The following is a 20,278-nucleotide window of genomic DNA, read 5'->3' as shown; positions in this document are numbered from 1 at the left end:
AAGATAGATTTAGCTTCTTGTAACAAATCAATTATTGCAAATAAGCTTCTTTCAACCAATTTGGAACGATTTTAAGACGGAAAAAATTTCTCGCTTACGCGTTAATACCGCGAAATATATCGCGCGTTAATTGTCCCAAAATGGCCAAAATGGCAATCTTTAAACCCCCATAACTTTACGAAAAATGATTACAGGTGAAATATCTTTTCAAATTTGAGCTCAGGACAACAATACCTTTCGAATAAAATAAAAATATTCCGTCAAAAATGGCTAGTTATAAAGTTGAATTTTGTCTGAAGAAAAAAAAACCCACCCCGAGCACAAATATTCCGTTACTTTCGTATCGAAAGTCGGAACAACAAGAATTATAAAATTTGCTGGAATACTGTATGTCATAATCATTATCCGGTGCAAGAGTTTTATATCATTGTTAATGATTAAAACCCTGACAAAGCGCTGAAGTATTGTTTGTTTCTCGAGGCATTGTTCGGACCACATAATAGTGCATTTTACACGCAGCTCTTAGCAAACTTATTACAAATTAAATTCTGGGTTGGAGGATCTTTATTTGGTCTATTTTGGGAAGGGGGGAGGAGGAGCTTAATTTGATTCTAACTTATTTTTAAAAAGCAACTTCATTTTAAACAATATTTTTTTAAAATCTTTAACTTAACCAAGGAAAATTTATATTATATGAAAGTTCATGTCTATTCGGTTTTTCGATAGTGAATGAATAGTCATGTCTTCAATCGAATCGGAGAATCTCTCTCTTTCTAACTGTTTTCTCATTTTTGGAAAAGGGTGAGATTCGTTACTAGGTAAAAATTTCTAATATGCTTAATCGTTGAATTAGTTTTTTATGGGGATGGCAACTCATTACTATAGATACTAAAGGGGATGAAAAAATTGAATAATCCCAAATCGGAAAATTGAATTCGAATTGCGATATGTTATGCTGTCATTTTAGAAAAATGGCAAACCCTTGGTGCAGTACAGCATAGGCAAGAGTGTGCACAAAGTGAGAGATTACTCTCTGGCTGAAGGCGTGAACGACGGACTAGATCACACCATTGTGTTCACAAGGACAGGTCCCAACAGCACCTTGAGCATAGATGACAGACCACTATATGTGTACACTAACCTCACGGGTGGGTCAAAGTTTATTAATTAAAAAAAAACTATTCGAGAAAAAAGCAAAAACTGTCCACTGCTATTTACTCGCGTGAAATCAGTAGCGGATTTAGGTGGGGTGAGAGGCGGGGGGGGGGGGGGGGGTTACTGGTGCGGATGCTTCCCTTCATCCCTTCAGGGATTCGACCCCCTGAATGTCCAAATGGTCCCTCTCATTATCAGAGCTCTATATTGCTGACTGACCCAAAATTTTTTTGAAAGACGCCGTCGGCGCCAATATATACTAACTCTAAGGGGGGAGCGCGCGCGGAAAGTGTCCAAAATGCGCCTAAAATGATGTTTTGGCCACTTTGATTAAAAATTTGCCTAATACTCAAATTTTTTTTTGCCAAAACGGTCTTTTTACTGCTTTGGAAGGGCTCGGAAAACGATTTGGTCCAAAATTTTTGAAATTTTTTGAAAATCCACTTCTTTCGAGAAAATACTAGATCAGCCCCTGCTATTTACTAACTACATCATAAAATACGCTTGTAATAAATATCTTCGTTTAACTTATTGCTTACCTAACAGGCCACCTGCTTTTAGACAGACAATATAGAAATTGGATTCGCCAATTTCCTGTATTGCCCTAATCAAAAACCGATTGAAGTGTTTTCTGTTTTGAAAACGCTACCCAATTCTAACTTTGGCATTAAAATAAAAAATGCTATTCAAGCTTTTTAAAGTGGGTGCGCTTTGATTGTTTCCGGCAACCCGCCTCCAATTTTTGCCTATTTTTGGACTATAAAAATGATGTATATTTTTTGCGTTTTCGACATACATGAAGCTTAAAATAGTAAACAATTATGGCTGAATTATGTTCTCGTCATGAAGTTTTTCTGCTTGTATGTCATTTGGTTCACATTAATAAATAAATGCTTTGCAACAAAAACAGCTCAAAGGAAACTTCCCGCACCGTCTTCGGCCAAATCGATATGGTGCTGTCAATCAAAATTGGCAGAATTTCTTTTCATCTTTGAAAGCTGGGTCAAACACTTGCAAGTTTACCTCCAAATTCAACGTGGAATATAGAAATATATATGAAATGAAAACATTGCGTGAAAAATTTATTTCACGAGGGGACGTGCATGAATAAGTTATCGATTTACTGAACTGAGAAATATATCGAGCAATTTAGGGGTTGAATTATTAATTTTTCAGTCCCGATATGTACGGTAAAAATACCATTTCAATAAGGTCTTATTAAGATATGGGAACGCTCATCATGGGTGGTCTTCATTTAGTGTTTTACAGGGATGTTTAGCGGTTTACTGAATATGAAACACATCATGACACTGACTTTTTTGTTTTAAGTTTTTTGATGTCTCGCCGCTTTTTTTCGGTCATCACGTTTAACAAAATCGACAGATGAAAGATTTTTCTAAATTTAAACGTATTTAAACTGTTTGCATCAAAGCAAAGCCTTGACTGTCGAATGGCTTTAACGTTTTTGATGTAATTTTTGGCAAAACAAAAATAATAATTTAATTGAAAAACTTCAGGCTTTTTGCTTTTTTTTTGTAAAGCTTGAAACCACAAAACTAATTCGAGAGCAAAAATATGAAGTTTGCGTATTTTCTGGTAATAGTTGGATAAAATAGCTTGCTTCAGTTCAATTTGAAATGAGTTCTACGCCGGTTTTGTTTTCCTGCTCACATTACGTGTTGATAGAAAATTGAAAAATCCGCACAATTAGCTTTTTTCAGCTCGGCGCATAAAAAATTACGTCAAAAAAAGCTAGTTTAGATAGAAGTCGGCATTTGTATGAAGAAATTCAACACCATGATTACACAAAAACTTTCAACTGGCGATTGGAATTGAGACACTTTCCTTTTCGTTCCAGATGGTCTGAGTATCTTCGATGACCAGGCGGGTCTGCTGGTGGGAGGGGTGAGGACAAAGAGAGAGATAGTGGACATGCGCACAGAGGGCACTCTCACCAAGAGATCTCACAGGGACTTCGTCGGTAACATCATTAACTACATTTAAACCTTCTAGAACTTGGAGCAACCCTTCGCAACCCTTCTTAAATTTCGTGGCCCAATTCGGCCCCTTCATTTTTCACCACACATTATTTTTGGAATTTTTTGAGGTATTAGGGGCAAATTGTGCCAATTAATTCAAGTCGGACAAAATGTGTTAGACCAAACCAAAAGGAGAGTTTTCATTCAAAAAATTTTAGCACTCATTATCTAACCCTTGAATCAAGCATGCTGAAGCGTCTTTGCGGCTTCGCATTAAGAAATTTAGGGTCTTTTAGCGCCCTAGAAAGGCCAAAAATCAATGCTGTCGAACTGGTAAAAATTTGGGTTGCAACCAATTTCAAGGCTTTTAATTTGATTTGCCTATCGAACGGAATTCTGCATACTATTGAAATAAAAATCATGGGAACTCAATTTCAATCTTTGCCATTGCATGCTTTTGAAAGTTCGAGATTGGACAAAAATTCGAGATTCGAAATAAAAATTTTTCGCTTATAAAACCGAAAGCTTCAACGATGGTTTTTTCAAAAATTTAAGTATTCAAAAGTATTCAAAGTATTTTAAAAAAGTATGCTGGGTGAAATCTATGACAAAATCAAAAAGTTTCACTGCCCTAAAAATGTGGATAATTTTTTACAATAATCGGTGAATGACAAGAAGATGGGTCTGATCTTGACAGTGAACTTAATAAAGAGCAAGACAAACCAAATGAAATTAGTTCGGCGGATAATTGAACAAATTAGGCGGTAAACGAACAACTTTTTCGCAACTTGCTTGCCCTCAAACGGAACAAAAATTCAGATTAAGTGCTGTAAATAATAGTGATTCAATATTCGAGTTTTTCTCCAATTTGGTGCCTTTTGCATTGCTTTTGCTTTGTTTTCTATACTGTTCCTCAAAATTGCCCATTAAGTTCACTGTCTAGATCACACTCACACCCGTCTCCGTGTCATTCATCTAGTAATTGATGAAGAATGAAAAACTATTGATTCTTAAATCTATTTTTTATTGCAAATCTAGTGTTTAAGAATCAATAGTTTTTCATTCTATAATCAACAAAGTTTTATAAATATATATTTTACACATATATTTCATATATATTCAACAAAGAATATTTGTTTCGTTATATTCAACCAAATTTTATACATATATTTTTAATTTTAAGTGTTAACCATGAATATTTGTCTAGCGTATAAGATCTATCTCGTTACCTCAAAGTCTGAAAAAAATTAGCAATTTTGAGACTTTGGTTGAAAATTTTGTTTCTTATTATTGTTAATAACGAAACCGCTCACCAAGTGGCTCAAATTGTACCGAGATAAAAAATTGGCGCAAACTTTGGCTTGTATTGTTATACTAAATTTAGTTGAAACTTGCACAAGCGTTGATCAAGACTGCTCGTATATAAGGCCAAAGCTCTGAATGTTGCAACTGCCCTCTATCGTCGACCGCAATAGGTTGGTTAAACTTTTTTCAAAAATAAAATATTCAAAAAGTGAGAAATTTTTGAATATTTCAAAATACTTTATTTCATCCACATCCCCGCACTTGCTATGTAGAATACTAAGTGATACATTTTGCATGTGGTAACATCCTCTAATAAAAGCAAAAACCTGCTTCAGTTCAAGTTATTGCGCATTAAATTGAAATGTATTGCGCTTCAATTATCTCAGTTTGATTTATATTCATCAAAATAGTCCCAAATTCAAACCATTTTAACTTTAATAAATATCAAGAAACATCTTTTTAAGCCTGAACTCTAGACAAATATAGTTTTCGATTGGTTCTTATAGGTATTATAAAATTCTTTATTATAAATAAAGAAAACTGACTGAAAAAAAACCCACCCCAATCATAATTATTCCGCACCTTCTTCGAAAGTCAGAACAATACGAATACCTATTGCGCAGTGTAGCGCTGTATTGAGCTACCAGTGAATAAATTTGAACACACATGCGCAATATCTGTGGACTAGTTGCCAGATCAACTTTGGACACTTCGCCAGATGTATTATACTACTGGTGCACTAACCGATTACTGAATATTTTAATTACAAAACTTGTGCGAGAATCTGTTTTACTGTTTTTTTTTAAATTTTGCTAAATTTCAATTCGGTATTTGAATACTCGCGATTTCAATTCGAATTTTAAACTAAGGACAAATCTTAAAAATTCAGTTCTGATACTTCTACGGATGTGCTTTCATTCATATTGATGAATTTATGAATGCACTTAGGTATATATGCACTTTTTGAGTTTAGTTGAAATTCATCTGCTGAAAATGACGTAAATAGCACTCTCTAAATACGGACGTGGAAATTGCGCGAGAAACGAACGATTTCTAGTTTCGAAAGTGAAATTTAATTTTTTGATTTTCAACGGAATAAAAACTTTACCCGTTGATTCAGTTTTCTCATGTTGGGTTAAAGATACCAAAAAAAGAAACAGATGGTAAATTGTTCTAGAAATTCAAAGAGCTTAAAAGAAATCCATTTTTTTCTTTGAAATTCGAAAGTTGAGATTTTCAGCTAAGTCAGTGTGTTTTTTTTTGTTTACTTGCGTTCATATCTGTTTTCCAATCATCGATTGGATGTTTTTATGTCGAACAACTTTTTTTTCTGTGGAGTTTTAAGATAGAGTCGGTTGGCCATTGAAACAATTTTTTAAATGTCACTCAGTTTTGTAGTTTGTTCTCTTCAATGGTTAATTTTGTCTCAGATTTCGCAGTTTTTTTCTGGATTCTGCGAAATGTCTTTAATATGAATATGTTTGGGCTAGTCAAATGCGGAATCCAGCAATACGTTGCAAAAATTGGAGCAATCGTTGAAACTTGCTTGTTTATGGAACGGAAATTAACCATATGATTCTAAAATTCCAGTTATCTATGGATTAAACAATTTTTTTGAGAACAGCAGACAAATTTTTTTATTAGAACACAAAAAACACAATTTCTGAGAACATGAAGGGCTCATGGAAACTTCTTGTCTGTTTTCCTTTGTTACCGCTGTTATCAGTTTATTTTTTTTCTATTCATTTCACTCTTTTGTTTTTTAAAAGTCTTGACAAATTCTACATGTTTTGCCATTTGCGAGGTCACTCGAATTTCCTTTTGAAAAACAATCAAGATGAATATCAAAATTATGGTCATAAAAATGACCAATAAAAGAAGCTTTTCAAAGCCTAAAATTCAATGCAGTGTCTTCTTTCATAACGTGGCGATTGTTGTTTTTATGGACGAGTACCAAACAAATCGGTCACAGAGAAAATTTAAAATACACTTTGATTCGTTTTTTGAACCACTAAAATTAATAGATCACTCGAAGTTGATCTTCTGAATGTTAAAAGGTTTCCTATTTATGTTTTGCTGTCTGGTTTTTAGAAATATACTCTAATAAAACTGTGACCTTACTATACGAAAACAGTGATCAATTGTGAGTTCTGGAACATCAAAAACTCGTTATGTCTGCAAGTCTTGAATTTAATTTTGATTGATATTTTCAAAATCAACTGATTACCGTCATCCATCAAAAAGACTTTCTCTCGATTAAATAAAAAAATCCGAGCCTATATCGAAGTTTGATTTACGAAAATAGTTAGGATGATTGTAAGTTGACAATGAACAAAAAAAACGAAATTGAAGAAAAAATGTTCTCGATGTTTTCCTATTTTCAAGCTGATATCGATAAAAAAATATTGCACATAGTTTTTTCAATTAGAAAATCAGTTATAGACACTCTCTAACTTTTGCCTGGTCTTAGCTCTGGAAATTTTAGACCGCACAGCTTGGTAATTGAATGATTTTGCTCCTACCTCTCTTAAAGAGTGGGAAGGCACTAGGGGTGTGTTTTCACCATAATTTCAAGTACTTCAAAGCAAGGACGCAAAAAGTTTGAAGTATCATCTTAAATTCCGGTATCTTTTTAGTTTACGATTCCATAAAATGGTGTATTAGTCTCAGTGCCGGTATATACGGGTCTAATTTTTTTACTCTTCAAAGCAAATAACCGCAAGTGTGATTTTGTGCGAATAACTGAAAGAAGCAGTAGTCTCAAAATCCGATTTCATCGTTTTTTATTACTTGACTTAAGTTGAAGGAAAACTTTTGCCTCAACTGATTTTCAACTCTCCCTGGCTACAAAAAATATAAAATGTGTTCACTTTTTGTTCTCTTGTTTTTCAAATTTTGTTTCATTTTAGAATTTGATTTGAAATGGTTTATATGAATGTACAGCATGCATCTGCCCACTCTTGCTCAATTACAAAAATAAATAATAACTTTTAAGGCACTTTTAAGGCCACTTACGTCTATATAAGCCTCCAGCGGGTTTAGGTGGGGGATGGGGACGGACGAATTCCCTGCCCCCCTCAGGAATTCGACACCCTGCCGACCCAAAGGCTCCCTCTTTGTAGTATTTTGAGATGACTATTTTTTGTTGACAGAACCTACATAATTTCTTAAGGCGCCTTCGGCGACACTTTATACTAATTTTGAGGGAGCGCGCGCCAAAAGAACGCGATTTTTTGGTAAAAATTTTTTGGAAAAATCGCCTAAAAACGAAAATCTGGTCGAAATGGGCGCAAAAAATTTGCTCGAAAAGGGGGGCTTTAAAGTGATTTAGGAGAGCTCAAAAAATCAATTCGGTCCACCTAAAAAAAACGGTCGACGAAAATTTTCGAAACTTCTTGAAAATCCGCCCTCCCTCGAGAAAATCCTAGATCCGCCCCTGATATAAGCTGTTCTTTGAAGTTCCATTTCCGCTTTGGCCCTTTAATAGTATGACGGGTGGGTAAATTAAAAAAAAAACAATCCCATCAGCGTTTTAGAAAAAGATTTTTGTTCTCATCATTGAAAGTGTGGAGAAACTTTGTATTCGGGTCTGTTTTATTTTTGTTTCTTTTTTTTTCAACTTGTTTTGTTTTCCACGCAAAATCAGGTACCACAACAATCATCCAACAGTCGTGATTCAAACAACATCGAGGGTTTCGAAAAAATTTTCCTACTGTCTAGAAAAACAAGTTGGAATTTTGATTTTTTGTCTATTTTTGAGCAGGTAAAGCAATCGAGTAACATTTGTTATATTGAGAACCGAAAATTTAGGCTAAAAAACTTGATTTTACTTAGAAAAACCGAGTTTCGAAAGCTTTATTTAGTTCGCCTCTGGCAAAAAAAATTTTTTCAAAAATATTTAGTTTTTTTAGTAAAAAAATGAGAAAAATTAATTCAAATTGTTTTTCGATATAGTTTTACTTATTCTCGATATAGTAGTCGATAATAGATATTTTCGATACAGCAGTCGATTATAATTTTTCATATTTTAAATTTTTGAATTTTTTTGATTTCGTTTGTGTCAAGTTCACTAAGTTTCTAAGCGTTCGTATGGTTGTTTAATTATGCGACATACAAAAAAAATACATTCACTTAAAGAGAAAAATAGAAAAAAAAAGTTTTTTTTTCTGAAGATATGGTCGGAACATTAAGTGCTATTTGCACAGCAACCGCTTGTCCTTGTTTTGCGTTTCTCGATGTTTGATTCATTTTGACTTTTGATTTAAACTTTTTTTTTTCAATTTCCAATCAAGTTAATTAGCTTAATTTGCTAAGAGGAAGGCAATTTTGATTCTCCAGTAACAAAAGTGCAAACTGCGCAAATAAATTGAGTGATTTTAGAATTATACTAGAGCTTTCAGAATTATTAGAAGATTAAAAACTCCTATTTATTCAACTTTTGAAAAAAGTGGCGTTTAATGAAATTTTTTGAAAATACAAGTGTTTTAGCATGATGACTTTTGAAAAGTTGGAAAATGCTTGTAAAAATTGATTGAATTTATAAATGTTCTTGAGTTGATTGAAACGTTTCCAAATGTACTTTGGTTTGACCTGCTAGCTATTAGTCAAGCAAGGCCATCCTTGTTGCTTAAACTTTAAGTGCACTTCCATCGGAAAACTTTTCAAGTTTCTGCCATCTATGCTCAATTTTTACTAGTTAGTTACAATTTTTGCCGATTATTTAAAGTAGGGAGGAACTTTGAATTTATGAAGTTTTACTAGTTACTATTTGTTGCGATTACTGAAAGTGGGGATGAACTCTGAGTTTAATTTTTTTTGTATTTTTTTCAAAAAAATTTTTTTTTCCTTCAAAATCAGGTATCACAAATGAAATTTAGGTAAGATTGAGTAATTTTATATTTTAAATCCCGTTTAATTAAAATCTTCATTGTAAAGTTCCAAACTTGTTCTCGAATTGTTGAGAAAACTATTTAAAAACTTTTGAACTTAAGAGCAAGTACAGCAAACGAGTAGAGCAAGCGACTAGAGAGAGTTTTCTTAGGTTATAAAAAAACTTTTGAGCTTAAATTTTCTATTTTTAGAAGCTGAGTTCACAGACCAACTCGCTAAGTTCCGAGTACAAAATTTCCAAAAATTCAAAGTAGTTTTTCAATAAAAGTATCATAAAAAAAATCAAATAATTGACTTTTTGAGTTCCTTGGATAGAATTCTAGCTTTGGTTTTCATGAGAGGCTTGTATTTATGAAATTTGCTGAAGCCATGAGTATGCCTATAACTACTTGTTTTATCATCCCGCACTACAAAATCGTTCCAAATTGAATTGAGGCAGCTAATTGGTTTTAATAGCTCCATACAAGACTCAAATTGTAACATTTAATTTTGATATTATCAGCCTATATTTCGTAGTTTTGCCAATATTTAATTTTGATATATTTAATTTTGCCAAAATATATCCGAGAGACGAATGAAAAAGGAGTCGGAACATTCAAAGCTTTGCCATATACGAGCAGTCTTGTTATAAAATATCGTTGTCGTTTTTTTTTCTGAAGATATGGTCGGAACATTAAGTGCTATTTGCACAGCAACCGCTTGTCCTTGTTTTGCGTTTCTCGATGTTTGATTCATTTTGACTTTTGATTTAAACTTTTTTTTTTCAATTTCCAATCAAGTTAATACACTGAAAATTTAGTCCCAAAATATTTTTGGTTTTTTATTCAAAACGTACATGTCTAAATCGAAATTATGACTCAGAAACTTCCAGACAAATTAATTTTAAAATGTTTAATTAATTTTAGAGGTTAAAAGTATTTTAATCTTAATAGTAATTTAGAGGTCAACTGTGATTGGCTAATTTTTTATCATGATGGTTTAGAACCAAATTGTATGTGATTTATTGTAAATAACATTTGTAAATTGATGTTTTATCGTCATTTAGAGTAGTTTATTGTAAAAATCCTGACGATGCACATAGTTGCGAAAACGTTTGAAATTTACTTTTTAGCAAAAATTTCTTCAATTTTACTTGTAAATTCGTGATAAACCAAAAAGCGAAGAGCTTGAAATTCCAACTGTTTTCCCATTAAAGGGCCAGTATAAAAATTTTTAATGATTTTCATCAATGTAATGAGAATTTTTATAGTGTTTTTTTTTTATCGATACGTAAAAAATGGCCGATTTTTATTTGAGTTACCGAAATGTTTCATATTGTAGCAGCTAGCTCCCTGTTCCACAGCATCAACACCCTTAACACAGGGGAAAAAAAGCAATACGAGAGCCTTGTTACAGCAATTCCTGGCCTATCCCTTAATAACAACTTGCTGAACCAAGGAAAGAACCTCCGACGACTACTCGAAGACAGTCCACTGAAGGAGAAAAAAGTGGTTGTGTGGCACGACGTTGTGAACAACACCATTAGCAGCCACAGAACAAACAACTATCGCCCAGCTGGTGTCGAGGAACTGACAAACTATTTGAAGACGAAGAAGCAGCAGATATTGGCGATCGTTTATTGCAGAAGGGAAGGAACGCCCGACTTGTTTAGTCAGCTTCTCGGCACAGGGGTGCTCATTATTCCAGCTACAAAACGACTACTCTCCAAGAGCAAGCAAAACAACCCGGAGCAGCTCAAGGAATATTTGAAGCTGCACCAGAGTGCTGATTTGGAGCTGAAATCTCTGCGATTGGTAGTGGCACACAAAGAAAGGCTGTCAGAGCTGATTGGCAATATCAGGGGCAAACAACAGAGACCATCACAGACAAGGAGGAAGGCGAAAGCAAGACGTGAGCAGAAGCTGAGGGCAGAGGAAGTGTCTGCGCTTCAAAGACAGGGGTGAGAAGAGTGTGATTTGTTTTGCTTTGTGCCTTGTGAGTTTCATTACTCGTGGCCTGCAAAACAATGACCACAGTACTTTTGCCTGCTGTTTGGCTCAGACAAATTTTGAAAAGGAAACTAACTTGGAAAATTGTGTTAGACTATTTAAAATTCTTTAAAAAAGTTCAAGTATCTGTACATAGACTGAAGTTTCTGAGAAAATGTCTGAAAAACGATCTAATACCGGACTTTTTGAAGTTTAGGGTCCCCGAGAACGGGGTTTTTTCGGACCAAGCTGTGCATAATTTTCAATTGAAACTACTAAGGACTGAAACTTCTAGGGCAAATGAGGATAGGAAAAGGTACGAGGAGATGCTAAGGAAAGCAAGATCACTGGTGCAAAAAGAAATTGACAAACAGTGGTGGGCATCCATTTTCCGATTCGTGAGGCGGCAAGTTGAGGCAAGCTTAAAGACAACATCAGAAAACCATAGAAAAAAGTTAGAAAAACTGTCCGAGAGACAAGATAAACCTCTTGGGGGGAGAAATGAGCGATCAGTTAGGGTACTTGATAATATTGAACTGCCTGATTGGGTATATGAAGTGCTATCAATGGGCCCCAAGCATCCAAGTAGAGACAAATTTAACGAAACACATTTTTTGGCGGATATCGACATTTTCCTCTCACAATTGAAAAATCAAAAAACATCTGGTGAAACGTTATGTGAAATAGAAGCCGCGGCAAAGGCATATGCAAAAAACGTACGGCAAACCCCAAGAGACAAAGCCGTTGAAAAAACGAGGAAATATCTCAAAGATAATGGGTTGCTGGCTGTGCCTTTTGATAAGGGGGTTGGTTTTTGCATAATGAGGAAACAAACATATGAATCAAAGCTGGAATCCTTGTTGCAATCTGCTCAGTTTGTGAAAAAAGATGCAACCACTGATGAGGTGATACTGAAAATTGAGAAAGAACTTAACAAAGAGTTACTAGCCATGAACAAAAGAGACGAGATAAGTGATCAGTTATATTCTAAGATACGATCAACAGGGGGGCAACCCGCCCGTTTGTACGGTTTAGCTAAGGTACACAAGGATGAGACACCCCTACGACCTGTACTATCACTTCCCGGCAGCTCGTATGAGAATCTTAACAAAATGCTTGCGAAGTTTTTTGACAACATCGATGGAGCAAATATAGAAACCAATACTAAAGAGGCTAGAGAAAAAATAGAAAACATTGCTCTAGATCCGGATGAAACCATAATATCTCTTGATGTGAAAAGTTTGTACACCAACGTTCCCCTGAAGGAGGCAATTGAAATTGCTTTACAGAAGCTGTACAGCCAGGAGTCTCCTCCTGAAGTTCAAAGAGCAACCATGAAAAGGCTTTTGAATATGGCGGTCAGCAAAGTATATTTCAAGTGTAATGATTCATGGTATGTACAAGTTGATGGTTTAGCAATGGGAGCGTCCCTCGCTGTAATTCTGGCAAACTTATGGCTGAAAGAATACGAATTTGCTCTACGACAACAAATACCGGTGGGAACGGGGGTACAGCAAATTAATGACAAAAACGGCTTGTGCCCATGTTGCAGCAGGAAAGTCACATATAGATCAAAGGGGGTTGAATGCGAGAGTTGCCGAAACTGGTATCATCTAAAATGCGGAAAAATATCCGATGACGTATACGCATCAATAACCGAGATAGTCTGGTACTGTGAAAGCTGCTGCCGAGCTAAGAACAAGGAGAAGGATACTCCCCAGGTGAAATTGTTCCTCAGGTATGTGGATGACATTGTCAGAACAGTCAGAGGGGAGCCGAGTTGTCTTCTCGATGCCGCCAATTCTCTTCATCCAAATTTGCAGTTCACTCTAGAGAAAACTAATTCGGAGGGGAATTTGCCGTTCCTGGATTTGAACATAAATATATCGCAGGATAGGCGTGTAACTTGCAGTTGGTATCAAAAACCAACAGATACAGGGACTATACTGAACTATAGAAGCTGCGCCCCAACTCAGTATAAGCGTAGTGTTATCCAAGGCACTGTACACAGGGTTTTTAGGAGTACATCTAGCTGGGAGCAATTTGATAAGGCTATGGAAACTAATAGGGCGCAATGGCTGACAAATCAGTACCCTGAAAATTGGTCCGCAAAGGTGGCTTCAGACGCCTTGTGCAAGATCATCGAGGGTAAAGGCAAGCCCCTGGATAGTGACAGGGGTTTGTCAGTTCAATCACCAAAGGATGAAAAGCCCCCAATGCTGATGGTGCAATATAGAGGTAACCAGAGCCAATATTTTGCTAACAGGTTACGAAAATTAACGAACGTTCAAGTGGTTTTCACCACAAGAAAACTACAATCATGTTTACCATCACTGAAGTCAGCATTTTCTAATGACCTCAAGTCAAGAGTGGTTTATAAACTGTCATGTAGTGGATGCACTTCCACCTATGTCGGACAAACTGTTCGACATTTGACCACTAGAATTGAGGAACATAGGAAAGCAGACTCACCGGTAGGCCTCCACCTTCAGCAATGCCAACTTGAGGGAAATAGCGCAGATCTTAGTTGGGAAATTATAGATAGGTCAAACAACCAAACAAAATTGCTAACACTAGAGGCAATACATATCAGGAAAGAGAAACCGGGCTTGAACACGCGCGATGAGTTTAGGAGCAGGGAGTTAACACTGAAAATTTAGTCCCAAAATATTTTTGGTTTTTTATTCAAAACGTACATGTCTAAATCGAAATTATGACTCAGAAACTTCCAGACAAATTAATTTTAAAATGTTTAATTAATTTTAGAGGTTAAAAGTATTTTAATCTTAATAGTAATTTAGAGGTCAACTGTGATTGGCTAATTTTTTATCATGATGGTTTAGAACCAAATTGTATGTGATTTATTGTAAATAACATTTGTAAATTGATGTTTTATCGTCATTCAGAGTAGTTTATTGTAAAAATCCTGACGATGCACATAGTTGCGAAAACGTTTGAAATTTACTTTTTAGCAAAAATTTCTTTAATCAGCTTAATTTGCTAAGAGGAAGGCAATTTTGATTCTCCAGTAACAAAAGTGCAAACTGCGCAAATAAATTGAGTGATTTTAGAATTATACTAGAGCTTTCAGAATTATTAGAAGATTAAAAACTCCTATTTATTCAACTTTTGAAAAAAGTGGCGTTTAATGAAATTTTTTGAAAATACAAGTGTTTTAGCATGATGACTTTTGAAAAGTTGGAAAATGCTTGTAAAAATTGATTGAATTTATAAATGTTCTTGAGTTGATTGAAACGTTTCCAAATGTACTTTGGTTTGACCTGCTAGCTATTAGTCAAGCAAGGCCATCCTTGTTGCTTAAACTTTAAGTGCACTTCCATCGGAAAACTTTTCAAGTTTCTGCCATCTATGCTCAATTTTTACTAGTTAGTTACAATTTTTGCCGATTATTTAAAGTAGGGAGGAACTTTGAATTTATGAAGTTTTACTAGTTACTATTTGTTGCGATTACTGAAAGTGGGGATGAACTCTGAGTTTAATTTTTTTTGTATTTTTTTCAAAAAAATTTTTGTTTCCTTCAAAATCAGGTATCACAAATGAAATTTAGGTAAGATTGAGTAATTTTATATTTTAAATCCCGTTTAATTAAAATCTTCATTGTAAAGTTCCAAACTTGTTCTCGAATTGTTGAGAAAACTATTTAAAAACTTTTGAACTTAAGAGCAAGTACAGCAAACGAGTAGAGCAAGCGACTAGAGAGAGTTTTCTTAGGTTATAAAAAAACTTTTGAGCTTAAATTTTCTATTTTTAGAAGCTGAGTTCACAGACCAACTCGCTAAGTTCCGAGTACAAAATTTCCAAAAATTCAAAGTAGTTTTTCAATAAAAGTATCATAAAAAAAATCAAATAATTGACTTTTTGAGTTCCTTGGATAGAATTCTAGCTTTGGTTTTCATGAGAGGCTTGTATTTATGAAATTTGCTGAAGCCATGAGTATGCCTATAACTACTTGTTTTATCATCCCGCACTACAAAATCGTTCCAAATTGAATTGAGGCAGCTAATTGGTTTTAATAGCTCCATACAAGACTCAAATTGTAACATTTAATTTTGATATTATCAGCCTATATTTCGTAGTTTTGCCAATATTTAATTTTGATATATTTAATTTTGCCAAAATATATCCGAGAGACGAATGAAAAAGGAGTCGGAACATTCAAAGCTTTGCCATATACGAGCAGTCTTGTTATAAAATATCGTTGTCGAATCTGCTCTGCTACTGGCTCGGGAACTTGTATTTCTTAATTCTTTTGTCCTCGTCAAAAAATTCAAAATAGGTTTAACTAAATTTACTAAAAATGTTTGTTTCTCTGAAAATATTTTTGAACCTGGAAACCATAACTCTATTTAGCCAGATTTTTTTTTTTTTAAAAGTGTTCTAAAAAGGACGATTTAATGGGATTTTTCTTCTATTCATGGTTGACAGCGTGGTCGTTAAACTAAAACTAAATGCTGAGTGCAAACAATTGAAGTTTTGTATTTGATAATCGTGTTTCCTTAAATGAATACACAAAAAGGCAGCAAGCTAGAAAACGAAAGACAATGACAAAATTTTTGGGCGGAGATTTCAGCATTCTGTCACATTTCTTTAGTGAAGCAGTGATACAATTTTATAGTAAAATACATATATATTGTTTTTGATAAATGAACCAAATTAGTGGCGCGGTTCTTAGATTTCAAAATTGATGAGAGTTCTTTTCTTTTCAGAATTTTCAAGGCGTGGAAACAAAATATTCATGTCACAAACCCACGTTCAAACAACCATAAAAGTGTAACAATTAAAGCAATTCATTGAAAAAATGTATGAAAAAACTTGTGCGTCGTTAGGCAAAAATGAAATTCAAAAAATGAGTTTTATTTTTTTTAAATTTTAGCAAATTGTTACAAGCATAAACAAGGACGCTCTCATATCACAGCAGCAAAAAAAAACAGTTAAAGTTCTATATTTTATATGAGACCGATCACTACGTATAATTATGACTGCTGACGTATAATTCCCAACATCATTTGCTTAGAAAAAAAAATGTTTTTTAATCTTGATTGCGTGTTGATCTAATTTCGAATTGTAAATTTCCAGGCACTATGAGTGGTCTCTACTTCAATGGGATGAAAGTGTTCTCCTATCTCGCTTTCGACTCCCCCTTCACCAAAAGCTACGGGGTGCTGGAAAGACTGTCTGCGCCCCTCACATTTGACCCCGATGACCCTTTCCTCAACCCGGCCAGTGACCCTTCCTATGACCCCAGAATGGGCGACTGCATTTTCGCGACCCAGATGTATCCTCCTTGTTCAAGTAATAATAACAACAACAACAACAAAGGTGATTAAAAATTTGATGCCATATTTGTGAAGAAAATTTGATTCATTACTTCTTAAAATATAAATTAAATTTGCAGATGATCTGCAAAGTGCAAGAAGTGAGTAAATCTCTAGTTTTGACAAAAATCGTTTCAGAGCAGCCATTAATAGCGTGTTTTAAAACACTGTTCTTTTCTATTTTTTTGCTCTAGGTTGATTGCATTTTAGCTGTTTTGAATCGAAGAGTTTCTCATTTTGTTTCTTCATATTGAATGGTTTCTAGATACAGATTCTTCTGATACACCGACTCGCACTATGACACCTGAGATATCTACAAAACCCGACACCGACGACTCGGATGATACGAAGTTAACCCCCGAGTGCTTGTCATGTGACATTTTGGATCCGACTCAGAACGACCAAGCACGTCCTATTAAGGATAAACAGAAACTAGATGACATGAAGTCACGATTCGACGATAGAGGAACCGACCAGTTGCTTCAAACAACTCGTGGTATCCGAATGTCAACGTCGGCAGCTGGAATCACTATCGGAATAGTTACTTCAGTGGTAATGGCGCTCCTCATATTAATTTTCGCAGTTTACAAAATGCGACACAAAAATATAATCGATCAATACGGCGTGACCATTGAAATCTCGGAGAAAAACGGCGAAGCTCCTGGAAAACTTCCGATTTTAACGACAAATAATATTGACGACTTGAATGCTACTAGTCGCGAGCATGAATTTGGATTGACAAACCACGTCATTAGTCATAACCAGTTTAGCCCGAGTCATAAACGAACTCCGTCAACCTCAAGTCATCATCACCAAGTTGAAAAATCACAGTTAAATGATTTTGTTCACAAAAATGGGAGTGCTAGTAATGGAAAAGTATCAATCTTTAAACATGCAAATGGGGGTTGCACAACGATAAAAGAAAGTAGTTTGAACAACAACAATATCAGTAGCTACGAAAGAAACACCAACACATTTCCTAGAAGCGTGCTGGCAACGAACAATAGTTGCAATATCGGCAGAACCACAAGTCCTCTTTTGGGTCAGGGGTCAGACTTGAGGTCAAATTCAGGTCGCAGCATTCAAGGGTCCTATTTGGATTCTCAAGATACGACAAATCGAAAAATTTCTTACACAGATTTCAATGACGGACAGTTAATTAACATGCGTGATTTATCTCATTTAAAGGAGTGGTACGTTTAAGTGCAATCACGGTTCGAAGTACCATTTTATCAATCGAATTGGAATCGAATTCAAGTTCATCTTACCAATTCTTCCGAAAATTGAACTCTGACGTTGGCAGGAAAAAAGCGTTAAAACAGTGTCAACTTAATTTAACGTCATTTGTTGACAGCTAAAAAGTAAAAAGGTAGATTGAACAAACAATGTTTAAAAGTGCCTTTCAATTAAAAATTCAGTTGAATGTTAGGTTATTTAAGAATATTGTGACAGAGCGGTGATTTAATTATGCACTAAGCAAATGCCAAATTAAGCTGAAATTTAGTTGTTATCACTCAATTCGTTGTTTTATATAGATGTTTTATATTTTTGTTTCATATTTTCAATTGAGTATTTTTTCATGAACTTTTCACATTCGAACGCATGTTCTGATCGCACTACTCGCACATTTCAACGCCAATATTTTTGAAGACAAGTTCCGTTGTGGGGCCAAATATGTCATGGGCAAAATCGACTACCAAGGCAAGGTGCTTTTGGTAATTTTGGGATGACAGCATGAGTTTTGGGTGCAGCGTCGCAATACTTTTTTGGTTTGTTTACTGATATCAGCAACCGGCTATCTTTGTCTTCAATTGTTCATCTTGGAAGAATAATGCGGTAGGGGATGCTAGTTCAAATTTTATGATCTATTTAATGGCCGGCTAAAAATTGTTTTCCGCTGTTTTTAATTGTAGTTCCTGCGAATCGCTATCAGTAGGCCTTAACAGTCCTGTCGAGGATAGTCCATTTGTATTATTTCCCCACATTCCAGACTGTGTTATTTTGTTGAGCGAAGCTCTTTTTTGCGACTCAAGGCCGTTTTTTTTGCGTCTAGAACTTGCACGTGTTACCACTTTTGCAGCCAAATTTGGTCAGGTTGTGGTAGACCTGAAGCTAGAGGTCAAGTGAGAGCTCGTCCTCACACACTATCATTGCCATGGCATGGGATCGATTACACGATCTGACTATTCTAAAGTGAACGCCTTACCACTATGCTAAGTGCCCCCCGCTGTTCATCAACTTTTGAGATTTTTCACGGCAGCCAACATTACCACTGAAATGGTTTCTGTATGGTTTCCGAGTCAAGGTGCTCGACTTATATTTCGACTCTGGAAGTCGAGCAAGTGCCTTTTTTTACTCAAATTCTGCGGTAGAGAAGAACTTTTAAGTCAAGCGTAAAGTCTAAATATACCCGCTATCATCAATCTGCGCAGAAATGAGCTCCGTCAGAGAATTGCTATCAGCAACAATCAGTTGACGAAAATTGATTGCCACAAAAAGAAAAGTTTTAGCTGGAACCCTTCAATTTTTCGAAATCTAGAGTTTATTGCGGCAAGAAAAAGTAAATTCTACCAAAATCTCCTAAAACCTCATCTTTCAGATCAACAGTTTCAGTCCAGATTTAATAAGAAAACAAAAGCAAAATGAAAGTTTCATTTTGTTAAAATTAGTTTTTCAGAAAACAAAATTGTTTTTTTCTGAATCTTAGTTTTTTTTCAATTCAAGCAAAATAAAAAAAAACGAGAAAGCATACATTATGATTTTTGTCCAGTATACTCATGTTATTTGATAGTCAAAAACGTCGACGAACCCAGTCGAAACATGCTCATTTTGGTCGAGTAGGTCGAAACAAAAATCAAAAAATTGAGATATAGGTCGAGGATATTTAGAAGTTTTGTCTGTTAAAAAAGTCGAGACTATAAACACATCCATTTTTGGTTTAAAAAATTGAAACAAATCTTTTCGAGGTCGAGCTACTATACTTCTTGAAAATTTTGGTCGAGACAGTCGGGGAAAGTCGAAGCATAAGTCAAAAATTGAATCATAGGTCGAGTTTTTTGGAATTTTTGTCTATCGAGAAAGTCGAGATTATAAACATACCCACTTTGGGAAAAAAACTCAAAAATATCTGTTCGAGATCGAGCCACTGAACTTCTTGAAAACGTTGGGCGAGACAGTCGGGGAAAGTCGAAATGTATCGAGTTCGGTCGGGAAAGTCGAAACATATCTAAACTGGGTCGAACACTTTTTTGTTGCGTCGAGAAAAACGAGTTAGAACAAACTTGATCGAGAAAGCTAAAACATCAATAATTAGTCGACACGGTTAAAACATACCAGTTTTTGGTAGAAAAAGTCAAATCATAAAGCAACGTTGAATTTTGTATCTGTTCTTAAAAACAAAAACGTCCCCAAATTCAAAATTTCTCCTTCTCAATGATTGCAGCAATAAATGATGCACAAAACGCCAAGAGTCATTAAAATCAAAGTGATTTTTTAATACATGACTATGCTAGTCGAATTTTACAGTTATCAGATCTCATAACTATCTACATGCAAGGCTGATACAGATTTTTTTTCATTACACACAATTACGAGACCAAACTGTGCTTTTTGTTGTTTGAATGCGGATTTCGCAACATGACAAAAT

General features: G+C 35.0%; 1 protein-coding gene across 1 annotated transcript in view; it reads left to right on the top strand.

The window, feature by feature from the left end:
• Window positions 1-18,188, top strand: part of LOC134846697 (neurexin-1-like) — a gene marked incomplete in the record, with an annotated part of 101,327 nt that extends 83,139 nt beyond the window's left edge. The window contains 4 exon segments of the mRNA XM_063864082.1: window positions 968-1,148; window positions 3,014-3,136; window positions 16,394-16,636; window positions 16,898-18,188. Of these exon segments, the coding sequence (XP_063720152.1) occupies window positions 968-1,148; window positions 3,014-3,136; window positions 16,394-16,636; window positions 16,898-17,835 (1,485 nt within the window).
• Window positions 18,189-20,278: the final 2,090 nt, after the last annotated feature.

The sequence above is a fragment of the Symsagittifera roscoffensis genome, chromosome 5 (genome assembly GCF_963678635.1).
Source record: "Symsagittifera roscoffensis chromosome 5, txSymRosc1.1, whole genome shotgun sequence".
Classification (NCBI taxonomy): domain Eukaryota; kingdom Metazoa; phylum Xenacoelomorpha; order Acoela; family Convolutidae; genus Symsagittifera; species Symsagittifera roscoffensis.
Note: the sequence above shows the minus strand (reverse complement) of the source record. Positions and strands in the feature narration are given on the sequence as shown.